General features: G+C 37.6%; 1 protein-coding gene across 1 annotated transcript in view; it reads right to left on the bottom strand.

Annotated features, from left to right (window-relative positions):
• Positions 1-1,388: 1,388 nt before the first annotated feature.
• The window catches only part of PTN (pleiotrophin), a 71,707-nt gene continuing 59,970 nt past the window's right edge, over positions 1,389-13,125 (bottom strand). Inside the window, exon 5 of the mRNA XM_085229078.1 lies at positions 1,389-7,523. Within this exon, the coding sequence (XP_085085204.1) occupies positions 7,471-7,523 (53 nt within the window). The 3' untranslated portion in view covers positions 1,389-7,470. The remainder of the gene's footprint in view (positions 7,524-13,125) is intronic.

Here is a 13,125-nt window from a genome sequence, read left to right as displayed (position 1 = left end):
CCTCCCAGTTACTACCGATGCTCCTCCTTGCATCCATAGAACCATTCCATGAACCACCACTCCCAGAAGTTTGGAGCACAGAGTGGTAGCATCAGAGGTTGAGTAAATTCTGCATGAAGTCTTCTCCATTTATGTACCCCAAACTTAATAAAAATACGCTATGTTAGGACAGAGATGGCTTTCTAAGACCCACCAGAAGCAATTAAGGCAACCCATCAGAAAACAGCTCACTCAAAATCTCCTTGCAAAACTTGCTTAAGGCTTTGTCAGTAAATACTGACTTTTGCAAGAGTAGGAAGGAAAGGAGAAATTAGAGACCTGTGTATTCTTTGTGATGGAGCTCTGGAAAGCTGAGAAGAGATAGTCCTCAAGCAGCTCGGACTTACTGACAAGATACAGATAGCTCCCAGTTAAGAAAAAGAGCATTGTAAAACTATTATTATTTAGTAACCTAAAAATGTAACTAATTGCTAGGAAGCATATAAAAAGTGAATTCAGATTTTCCTTTTGTAATTAAACAGTGGTAAACACTCGGTCTTCTTTCCAAAGGTTTTATTTTGTTGAGTCCGTTAATGGTTTGAAGAATGCTCTATCAATTTTTATATCTTATAAAAGCCTACTTTCCCTCAAACAATTTTTGAAGATTGTGTAAATCTCCAGTCTTGTAAGTGCTATGGAGCATCTCTCTCTTGACAGTGACTGACAGAAAGCTTTGTAGGGAAAAATTAATTCTTTTAAAATTTTAACTAATGGTTCGGCACTTAGATAAAAACAGCAAGGAAAAGAAATGAGATTTAGGAAAAAACAAACAAGGATAATGAAAAGACAAAAAAATAAAAGAGAATAAATTAGCATACAATGAGCATTACCTGAGTTTCCTCATCACTTAGTGTAGCCCATTAATATAATTTAACATCTTTGCTCTACTCCTAAGGCTTAATCATCTCTCACTAAACATACAGTCATTAAAGTCACTGAGCACGACAAGGCTGAGAACAGTTTTCCCACCTCTTATCTGGTAATTTTAAAATAAAAGATTCCAAACTCCTTGTATATGTAACCTACCATTGTGCCAATGTTATACCAGATGAAACAACTATAATGACACAAACTCATTTTTAGAAATGATAACTGTTGGGAATTTGGAGCAGACAGCTTTCAGTACTCTCAAACCAAAGAGTCATTTTCTGCTAGAACTAGTTGCTGGCAGATTTCTTCCTACAGATTTAAACCCTTTCTGAATTTACAGAAATGAATAGTGTTTTGGGGGCCAGCAACACCTATATTAACAGGAAATTAGTACAACAGAGGCACACCACTAATAATTTTAGGAATTTAGAAATTTCTGAAGCCTTTGACAGTTGCAACAACCAAATGATGACACCACATTTCTGTGTATTAGTTTATTTAATTCTTTATCGCCACTAAGAGCAAGTAAATTATGTTGATACAATTGGTAAACATATACATTCGCTAGAACCTCCCACAATCCCACAGAGCTAAGGGAAACATTAAGGATGTTACAGGATTAATGCTTTCATTCTATAATATGGATATATGGCTTTCATACAAGTTTAAAAAAATTGAAAAGGTAACACACTACTAGCTTACAAAATCAATATACAAACTGGAAAAAATAAAAGAAAAAAAAGGAACAGCATAAAGAACATAATCCATGAGAAGATATATAGAACTGGTTTAATAGATATATACAGAATTAGAAATCCATTGAACATGATACTCAAGCTTTAATTTGTTATTTTGACTTTCATTTCTTCTCTTACTTAGCACCCAAACCACAGGTATCAAGAGGATTTCTGTTTTGTTTTGTTTGTTTGTTTTTAATTTTTTCTTTTCTTTATTTTTTCCTCACTTTTTCTTTGCAGAGAAAAAGCCTTTTTCTTCTTAGGTTTCTATGTTCACACTTAATCAGTTCTTCCACTTTGAAGCTTTGAATAAGGCCCTTCCACATTCTTATTGTGACAGAAGAGAATGTCACTTTGATACTAAGTCCTATTGGCCATTTCGTTGGTGTGTGTTTGCATTTTCCTTGGGCACAGCTATCCTTAAAATATTATGCTGGGGAAGAGAAGAAACCTGACTCTTCAGCCTATATACTACTCTTTTATTAAAAAAAAAACAGAACACAGGCCAAAAGTTCTCTCACTTCTGCTTTAGCTTTAAAACATGGCAGCACTAGTTGTCACATTTTGAGTTATGTATGCTCTTTTTTATATACTTTTGCTTCAACGTACATGGATCTTTATATGTATGCAATATGTATGAGCATATATTTAAAGATGCTGTGTTTGACTGACATCCTGATGACATGGTTCCTAGCTCCAAGAGGCAACAGTAGTAGCCTGCATCAGTTGCAAGTCCCTTCAGTGTTCACCACAGTCTCTGGACTACCAGAGCCATTTTCTTCAGCTGTAATAACCTAGATGAGCTATATAATTATAATATAGGAAGTGTAATGAATCACCCATTGAGAAAAGCTAGATAGTGTCTGGTTGCCAAGCAGATTAGGCTGAGGGAATTCAAACAGTATAATTAATTAAATGAAGTTGGCTAAGGATAAAACAGCCCTGCAGAGGCTATTCATTTTCCTAGCTTTACATCACAGTATTCAATGCTAAAGCTTTCGTACAGTCTTTAACTTTGAATGACTTTCCAAAATAGGAACACTTGGAGAGTCTCTGTTTTGTTTCATCAGAAAAATCACACACTGGACTCACGCTTTCAGTTTCACTGTGATTTTAGATATGTACTTACTTTTTAGCAACTTGTGACATCAAGACACTCCACATTTAAATGGAAAACTGCAGAAATGATAGAGGGCTTGCACAGCCCTACCAATGTGATGACAGAGAAGATAGCCGAGTTCTCATGTTTTCCCTGAAATATTTCTGCTCGAGTCAGAGTGATGGGGCCACAAGGCAGAAGAGTGGCAGAAGGGGAACATTAGAATAATTATTAAACCTCATTGCTTAGTTTTAATCCAAAAGTACATGACCATTTCTGTTTCCATGAAAAACACTATCTAGACCTTCTTCAAATTCAATTATCCATGGAGTTTAATAGGATCCTTCCACATTCTAATTTGCTCAGACAGTACTCACTATACATAAAGCTCTATGCACCATGTTTCTTCTCTTTAATCTAAAGGTATAAGAGAATGCATTGGGAAATGATCCAACTTCTCGCTCTGTTTATGTAGCTAAGGGGGTCTTCTGTTTGAGAGTAGCCATTCTTTCACCACGCTCTCTACTCTTCATTATATGTGATGCACTTCTTTCCCATAGGAAGCCTCACTCAGGTTGAGCTATGACAGAGCAAGCCACCCTCCCAACAGATACAGAGAACTGATTTGCTCATTCTTATATTACTTTGTTCACTGTCATCTTCTGATGAACACGTGTTCACTGTTTCATTTATTTTTAATGTTAGAAGGTCACAATAACAGGTATCTGATGGTAGAGGCTTGCTGGGACTGTTTTACAACAAGTCGGCAGGTAGTGGAGCATATATTCTTTAGTATTAGGAAGGATTAAAAATGTCTGCAGATGTTAGATGGGAGGTAGATTGCCTTAGCAAAATTGTTGGAAAACCTACTAATACTATCAAAATTAGGGGTGAGCAGTGGAGGGCAGGCAATAGGTGCAATCTGTCCCCATGCAGGAGATAATATGGTTAGAACTTTGCATAAGATACTCTCCTAGAGAGTTTTAAAAGATTGAATAAGAGATGTCTACCCTCATTCACATGCTTCCCCTTAGTATGAGAATTTGGGAGATGTAAAAGATTACTGTGTCATGTCAGAATGGAGTACCTGAACAATATTTAGCTTTGGAAAATCAGGAGGTTTACATTGTTAATGTTGTTGCAGAGCAATTCCAGTAGCAACTGAGTACAAAAAATATATTCATGCATAGGAAAAAAGAACAGACTCCTAGACTGAACGAAAGCCAAGCTGTCTCCTGATGGATGCCTTCTTTTGAGAATGGAGTGGGACCCCTCCATAATTTCAATAACATCCTATAAACGCCTAGTTCTCATTAAGGCACAAATAAAGCAAAGCCAAAAAGCAAATGTGACACCACGTAATCCTGTCTTCTCTAATCAAAGAAGTAAGAAAAAGAAGTTTGCATAAAATGCTCCTGATAGTATTTTTTTCTTCTTGACATTGGCCCTGTGAACAATGCTACATTGTCTGTTGATATGTTTTATAATTATTACTCCTGTATTTCTGCTTATTTTTCTCCCTTTGAAAAAACAATACCAGTAGTAGTATGATTAGAAGGTGAGAACCAGAAATTAGAATTTACCTGAATGTACAGCAAATGTTTTCCCCTGCTGGGGCCTTACCCTAAAACATAACTTATGCTATAGTCTTCCCGCACTTAGTAGTCTGTGAAATATGCCAGGCTGACAAGTAATGATTCTCTTTCAATAGGGGCACTTCTGCCAGGAGACGTGCCGAAGTGTTAAAATGCCCCAATCCTCAAATACTGATTTAAATCAAGATACAGACAGCCTAATTGCTTGGAAGCATGGCTCAGCTTACTTAGAGGAAGTAGTGGGAGCTATACACGAACTACCCTAAATTTAAACTTGCTGAAATCCAGAGACTGGATGCAGAATCTCCCTTTTCTGATGTTCAGCAACTCACCTCTCTCTTTTCTGAGCACTTAGATCTCCCAGAAAAAGGCTACCATTTGAGTAAAGTATGATATATACACGTTAACAATAAGATGTAAATATAAATCCAGATGTATGTGGTTGAGAGGTACAGAGGAAGTCATCCTATTTCACGTCCTTTGCTCACAGGACTGTTGTACTTCCTGCTGGTCCTAACATGATGCTTTGTTTGTTTGATTGCTTGATTTCTGTAAATTCTCTCCATGGACGCCCTCCACTACCATTGTAACAATGGGAATTTGACTGACCTCCTTCAAAAACTATCAGGAATGTTACTTTTGCAATCCAGATAGGCAGTAAGGGACAAAAGGTGATGGAGGGAGCACAGGGAATTTGTTTTCTTTTTACTCACAAAAGTAGAAAACAGAAGTCATATCTAAGGTTTGCAAATGAAGAGTCATACTGTAAGTCTCAGCATCAATCCCAACTCCTGCCAGCACCCTGTGAAATGTGGACTAGATTATCATGTAAAACAATGTTGCAACAGTGTCTACACTCAAAGTTGAACTACTTCAAGTGAACTGATGCAGCATTTAGACAGACAAACCTTTGGTGAGTGAAAAAGCTTCTTCCTCCCTTTGTCGTCAATCAGATCTACCAATTCATTAGTTCAAGTCTGAGGCATAAGCAAAGGCAGACCTGATCAGACCATAAAACAAAACAAAACAAAGAAAACAAAATGAAAAGAAAAAAAAAAAAAATAGCACCCAGCATCACCAAATAAAAGCCTTTATGAATTGCAACTTGTCATTTTGAGTTTGGTCATTGCATGTCCACCATATCTGGGACATTAATTATATCACTGTCTCAGGTATGTCTAGTAGCATAGTCAAAATAACGAGGACATCAACAAAGACTGCAAAACTCATCCAAGTAGTCTGAGTAATATTTGTGACTAGTCTATCCTGAGCTATGTGCAGTCTGGTTTCAGAAAGGTTTGGGAATGTCTACAGAAGGACTTGCCTCACTGTGAGTCCAGATCAGCTATAGTCCCCATGTGAGAGAATAAAAGAGGACAAGCTCTGCTTTTTTTAATTTTTATTTTTGCTTAGAAAAGGGAAGTGAGAAGATAGACCAGTAAAAGACTCTGCATTTCTATAAGCTAATTCCAAAAGAGCATTGTGATTTACCCAGATGATTGCACCCTGATGCAGTTTCACTGAAGTCAATGAGTATCTGCAGGAGGAAAAGGGAGACTACATGAGACTTCCTGTTGACCAGCAGGCAAAGCCTGGGGCCTACACCAATGGTGAAGCTTACTTCTTGCTTATGAAATGTAAGGTTTATAATTTTCAAATGGTGATTCTTAAAAGAATTTGAGCACTGAAATCCCATAGGTTTCTTCTAATATATCTGGTCTGAAAGTTGTTTGGCTTGTAAAACAATCATTTACCTGACAATATACCAACTCATTGTGGGATCTTTTTTCTCCTTTGTGGCTTTTTTCAGGACTCATAATCATTAGAAATATTTAAAATCAAACAAATAGAAAAACAACAGGTTTTATATTTTCTTTTTTTTTTCATTTTTGAGTTAAAAAAAAAATTAAAAGAAAAAATCTATATTTAGGGCTAAGATTTTCCAAGGTGTTCTTACTTATTTAAAAATGGAAGAAAGCAAAAGGTACCATTTTGACATTTTCATTCTGTTTTACTAATAGACGAATAAAACTAAAAATTAATTTCATTCTTATTTGTTTCAATTCTCATAAAATGTCCCTTTTCTGGTCAGAAATATGAGCCATCTTAGATAGTTTCCAAACTGATTTGTTCTGTTACTTCCCAGTAGACAAAATTTCTATTTTCAACCAGCTATAGTTAAAATCAACAGGAAGATTCCCACTAATACAAAAGAGAGTTAGGTCAGGCAGAATAGCAACAATTTCAATTAGATTTTTTTGTAAAAGATATTCTCCATTCTGGAGAAAAAAAAAAGAAAAAGGAAGAAAGAAATAAAGCATGTTTTTCCTTTTCAGGTAAAACAGATTACATTATCATTCACCAGTGTCAATATGGTAAAACAGGAAAAAGAGTTTTGCTATCCTTCCACCTAGATATTTTTGTAGAAAGTATCTTTTCTACAAAATCCTAAAAATTTAGGACCATGATATATCAAACCACTGAAAGATTTTACAATTTTTACTGCCAGGAACCAAAATACAAACACCACTGTTCTTTACCCAGACTATGACAGTTAAGAATGAACATTCATCACACAGAAAAAAATTCTTTGCCTGCAAATGCTCAATAAAATGCCCCCATGCTCTCCTTAAACAAACAACTTCATACAGTTATCCAGATGGAACTTAAGAAACAGTATTTGTTTTTTGTTTCAGACATACAGTCCTAATTTTAAATATAACTGCACCCAACCAGACTCCTGCATCCATACGGGGTATCACTGGGTTAGGCAGGGCTCTACACAGGTTCAGATTCTGCTTGCATGGAGTAGTTTCAAGACTGAGACCTACAGCAAGACTTGAGAAAAAAGTATTTTGAAAACCTCTACACTGTTCAATATGCAATAGACAGAATTTTTTCTAAATGAGTTTGGAGTCCTTTATCACAGGCCTCTAAAAATTGTTGTTAGCGTTATACATTAAAAATAGTGAAGTAATAAAAAAGGATATTTTTTGTCTGTTTGCTTGTTTCCTTCTATTGTACCATTAAGCTATAAATAATTTTAGGATAGAATGCCTAGGTATAAATGAAACTGTTAACCAATCGTGTTTGCTGATGTCCCTTTCTCACATTGCCCAAGTTGGCTCCATTAATCCAGCATCTTCTCTTGTTTCTTGCCTTCCTTTTTCTTCTTCTTGGATTCTGTCAAGACAACAATAACCACAAACAGTCAGCATGTAAAAGTCCCTGTAATAAACTTCATCCAATATCCCTGAAAGCTCCCCTTTAGTTCTCTATACACATAAGAACAGATTTTGTTTCCTGAGCAGAGAAAGGGGAAACTGAATGAAATGAATATAAAATGAACAACTGAGAAACAAGGGAGGATGGAAATGGGGTGCACGTCTAGTTCAGTCCCTTCCTATCTGAGCACAACCCTGCTTGGCATGCAGAGCATCATGTCAGGAACTTGTTCCAAAAACAAGAAAACAGCAAGTGGCTCCTGGAGAAACCAGGTCATGGCTCAGCAGAGAGCTGGAATAAAGCTCTGCACACACTACCCACACACATACCCCTCCCTCGCTTCCTTTCTATTTCATTGTTTATCTTTGGCTTTCTCTGAATACGAAGTTAACTCCAGAGCATGGTAAGAGCTCACTTGTTTCTTCAGTTTCTCCATTGCCAGCCCTTCTCCATTTGTTTGGAACAAACACCTGTGCACACTTGAGAGGCAGCAGAGGTTTGGCGTGATCTGTCCAGCTGATTAGTACCAATAGGAGCAATTGCTGCTCTGACTAATGTGGGGTGGGTAAGGGAACAATGTGAAGATAAAAGTGTACATGTTGTATCCACAATAACTTCCACCATAATAAAGGGTAATGCTGTGTTCTATGCGGAGAAGAATCGACAAAGAGGCATAAAAAATGAATAAGAAATGAAGGGGATTAGATACTTTTATCCCACATACAATCTTGCAACGGGGCACTTAACAACTCCGAGAGAATGAATAAATCCTCTGAATATCACTGTGAAATGCATAAAAACAGAGACCACAAAGATATGGAAAATGGGTTTCTGTGAAGTAACTGCCTGGAAAGAAAACAGTAAGCAGTAGACTCATGTTTGCCTTGACATGGGTTTCACTGATAGACACTTCCCTCCTTTGAATTCTGCCTTTATTCCTTCCTTCTCAGAGGTAGAAAGAAAAAAATAGTCCATCTCAGACGAAGAGGTAAAGCAACATCCATCACCCTGAATGAAAAAGTGAGCTCTTGGTCTTTAAGGAGGTCTTCTTTGTGAATATGATTAATTTCTCCTTACCCAGTTCATGTGACACGAACAGTCAAATAGCCATCAACTCTGGTAAAACTATTTTATTAAGGAAGCTCTGTTGATATCCTTCAGATAAGAATAAGGCTAAAATACCTTAGAATAAGAAATAATTGCTTTCAGTTTGAAAATGTGAAAATTATTTTTATTATTACTATTATTATTTCTCTGCCTGTTTGTGTGAGTGCATGTGTATGCATGCCTGCAGCCTGAGCCATCTCTAGAAACTGGTATTATTTTACAAACTATCATTACAAAATATTATTTTTCATTAAGTTAATACAGAATTTGCACGCAGCTGAAGCTTTCTGCTTTCTTTTTCCCCTACTACTTTTCTGTCTCTCCTTCTAATCTCTTTTACTCAAGTCTTTCTCTAAATTTCCCATTATATCACTGATCCTCCTGGATTCTGCACTGCATTTATTGTCCTTTCTCTCTCCCTTTTCTATGTTTTCTGAGAAAGAAACAACATTTTATCAATACAGTAGTTTATCAAGACAAGCATTAGGATTTGTAAAATCTATTCAAACCTGGCACACACAAAAAAAATACAAAAATAAAAAATAAGGCACTCTGTAGGCTTCAACTACATTCACGTACATTCACGAAAAGAGATGTATGAATGTTGGCTGACTAATAAGAGTACACTATCAAAGAGAACAATATGTGCAGCTCACTTTTGGGATGATGTCACTTATTACCAGGAGAAGGTTTTATTCAGCAGTCAGTGATCAAATCAGATTGCCGTCTCAAAGACTACATCTTGCACTTGACTTAAGGTCCCAGCCTGATGTCTGCATCTACTTCTCAGTGAAAGGGAGAAGCTAAACTCACTCTGCTGTCCACCTTGCAATAATCAATCTGCAAATCACATAAACTGCCACATCCATCTACCTACACAGGGAAGTGCTTTTGCTTGATGCCTTGGGATAACAAAATGCTCCCACCTGGGAGGTCATTCCTCTCACACTGCCAGAGCTTAATCTTTCAGATAGTTTCGCTGTATTGATGCAAAGCACACTTACTCCATGAAATCACATGTAACCTCAGAGTTGTGGCAATATAAAACAGCTCAAGTATTTCCCAGTCCTTAGGCTCTTTTAAAAACTCTACCCTAGACATCAATATCCATATAATGACCCATCAGAATATTGCTGTTCATACTGTCTTGCACAAGTGCCCTCACAGCTACCCTCCACCTGATTTGACTGTATTCAGGTTATAGACTACAGTATCTCCATGGCAAACTGCAGAAAGTTGCTTTAAGATGCGTTTTGTTCCTGTTTTCTCACTGCTCAGATCTCTGCTAACATTTGTGTCACTTGGTCTTTCACTGTCCTCATATTTATTCACCCTAGACTGCTGCCTCAACTTTTATGTGCTTTAAAGTCATCTCACAAGCCACACTGTGATCTATGCCATGCTGATCACTTTGCCAGCATTTCTCTTTCCATGGTAGCCAGCCATTCTATACTGAAAGGGTCACCATGCCAGCAGTGTCAGCCCTGACAACACGTTCAGAGTTCAGTGCCAGTTACCTCAAAGCTCAACAGCACCATACTCCTGCTATAGGCATCTACAAGTTAAGGGGGGAAAGATCCCCAAGACACACCACCACCAATAATCCCATTCAGATTCCTACTCCATATAAGAAAATTACCAAAATTAACTTCACCTTAGCACAGATTGAATGCAAGACCATCTCAGGCATTTCCTTTCAGGTTTTTTAATGTGATCACTGCCCTCTGTCAGAATCTGCCGTAACTCTTCAAGCTATGCACACTGAAAATAGACTTTATGCTAGGAAAGCCACTATACTGCTTTCCACATCTCACTGACTCCACAAAGCAGCTTGATTTCAACAATTTTTGGGGCTGTGCCAGAAGGAAGAAAGAAAAGGAACACAGTGAACAAAGTCTACCTTGAGCAAAACACTGCCATCTGCAAGAACCCTGGGGTCAACAGCAGTCTCCTTCACCTCACCTACCTAGTTAAAGCAAAATCTGTAAAGACAGAGCTATGACCCTGAGCACTGGTTGTGTATTAGCTACAGAAAATATATTTGCTGCAGACAGGTGCTACCAAGAATATGCAGTCACTACAATGAGGTGATCGAAACTGATGAAAGCCAGATTCATACCAGACCATACTAATTTTTTAATCTGAATTCTAATTTTAATCTGAATCTATACACTGCATTACCTGCTTCAAAAGTAGGTGGTTTGATATGTTTAATACTGAGTCAGACATTTACTGGAGGTGTTTTTATGAGCTACCTCTGGGGAATTCAGGATCCATAGGAGGACGGAGCAAGGCAGAAAGCAGGATCATCACCTGTGCAGTGAAAGGAAGGACACAGATAGACATTTGCCTGTTCCTCTGAGTGCACTATGTGATATTGCCCCAGCCAAACTATCCTTCCACCTCAGGCATGGCTTAGCACACAGCAGTTAGCTATAACTCGTCCAGGCTTCCTTCAAATCAAGGAAATACTCAGCTTTACCACTCCTATATATCCCTGCAGCAAAACAAAAGGACAAGGAGAGTGAGCTATGCATAGTCCAGAATATTAATGAGAATGGTAAAACTATCCTCAATTTTTGTGTCTGTTTTATAGCATGTGCTTTCTGCAGTCCCTCCCCCTTCTCTCTTATCTCACAGTGAGAGAGCTCTTGTGCAGCTGGAGGCTAGAATCTTGGACCTGGGCAAATGCAAAGAGCAAATTCTGAATACTTGTCTGTTCCTGCAGAGAGCAGCAATCAAGCACTGCACAGACATCTAGCTCCCTCCAGAACTCAGAGCACTTCTAGTGAGATAAAAACACCCATGTAGCATAGTCAAATAGCCCTGCAAGAGCCAGCTGCGTTGATGCACACACACTTGATTTTGTAATCATTCAACACCCTGAACAGCCTTATCTTTAAGAACTGTTCACAGGATTAAATGCTGAATTGTCACGGGCCCAAATCTGCATGAAGACCAAGAAAAATGCAGCAAATTTAAGGTGAGGACTTCACTGAGTAAACAAATTAATCTGATAAGCAATTTGAAACGGCAGCAATTCTCCTTAAATAACTGTCTTTATTCTGAAGCTTCATTCTTACTGCGCCTGCAGTAAAGGAAAGTAATTATATCGAACAGAAGACACGTACGATGTGAAGCCACTATTAATGAATAAGGTACAAAAAGGAAGTAATTGCATTTTAATGGGAGCCAAGCATAGAAAGCCAGGACTTGCATCTATTTATTTTCCTTTGTTGTGAAGAAGGTAAAAATTCACTCATGGATTGCTGAACTCCTCCTATACATGAGATCAAGACGTACTCCCAAAGGTTGTAAAAACCCATTCAAAATTTCAAAAGCTTTTAGAGCTAGGCATTTCAGCACCAGGTGTTCGGAACACAGTTTTCTCAGGAGTTAGCAGTCTGTCCCACTCAGTACAGAGGAAGACAGGTTTCCTAAAGGGCTCTCCCTCTTTTACTGGGCTAAGTATCTCAGAGCACTCAATTGCTGTGGAGGTGGTGATTGAGTGCGGGTCAGTTCTCAACTTTGAGGAAACCAAGGATTTTGTTCCTTGGTAAGAAAAATAAAAATAAAATTAAAAAAAAAATTAATAATCACTGTACAGTGATCACTGTACAGGGCTTCACCCTGCTCTGTAGGAACAGAAGCAGTACTACCTCATGATTTCCATGATTATAGAAGCCAATCTGTTGTTTCTGAAATGCCATTTAAATGTGGTATTTTTTCCACTGCTATAGAAAGAGAAGTATTTACTTTCTCTGAATCACTTTAAGAAGTTAAAAAAAAAAAAAGCAAAAAAAAACTACAATAGCAATTTTGTTCCAAAATGAAATCTTCTTACAAGGCTCTCTGAACAAAGCAGAGTTGTACCAGATAGAAGCAAAAACAATACTCCACTAACTAAACACTATAGAAGGCAACTCTACAATGAATCAATGACCTTGATGTGATTTTTACTTTGTTAATGTATTACAACTGATAATATCCCCTACACGTAAGCTCTGCATTTAATCACTGCATCTTCTTGACTATAAGTGTTGCTCTGTTTCTCCAAGTCACTCTTTTCCAAGCAGGTTTTGTTCTGATTCTCACTTTGCTCAACTTACATTCAGGATGGCCTTGAATTTGAACACAGTATGGACCCAATTCAAACTGAAAGGTGGAGCTGCAGACATATGCCAGAAAGATATTGTATGATGTGTTATCTATAGGGGAACTGCTAGATTTATACTGGTTACAAACAATTTATCTGAAAAAGAAATGGACAAAAGAGTCATTTGTGGAAAATGGATCTTCTTCTCATTTTCTTTTAGTCTGAATCACATGTATCAAAGCCATTAAATCATTCAGAAGGTCGTACTGCTAAACTTTTCAAGCAATGTCTGTTTTGCACTCAGTGACTGCTGAAGGGGTCTGTCTAACTGGAAGACAGTTTTCAGAAGTGGGTTAT

The sequence above is a fragment of the Meleagris gallopavo genome, chromosome 1 (assembly GCF_905368555.1).
Source record: "Meleagris gallopavo chromosome 1, MGAL_WU_HG_1.1, whole genome shotgun sequence".
Classification (NCBI taxonomy): Eukaryota; Metazoa; Chordata; class Aves; order Galliformes; family Phasianidae; genus Meleagris; species Meleagris gallopavo.
Note: the sequence above shows the minus strand (reverse complement) of the source record. Positions and strands in the feature narration are given on the sequence as shown.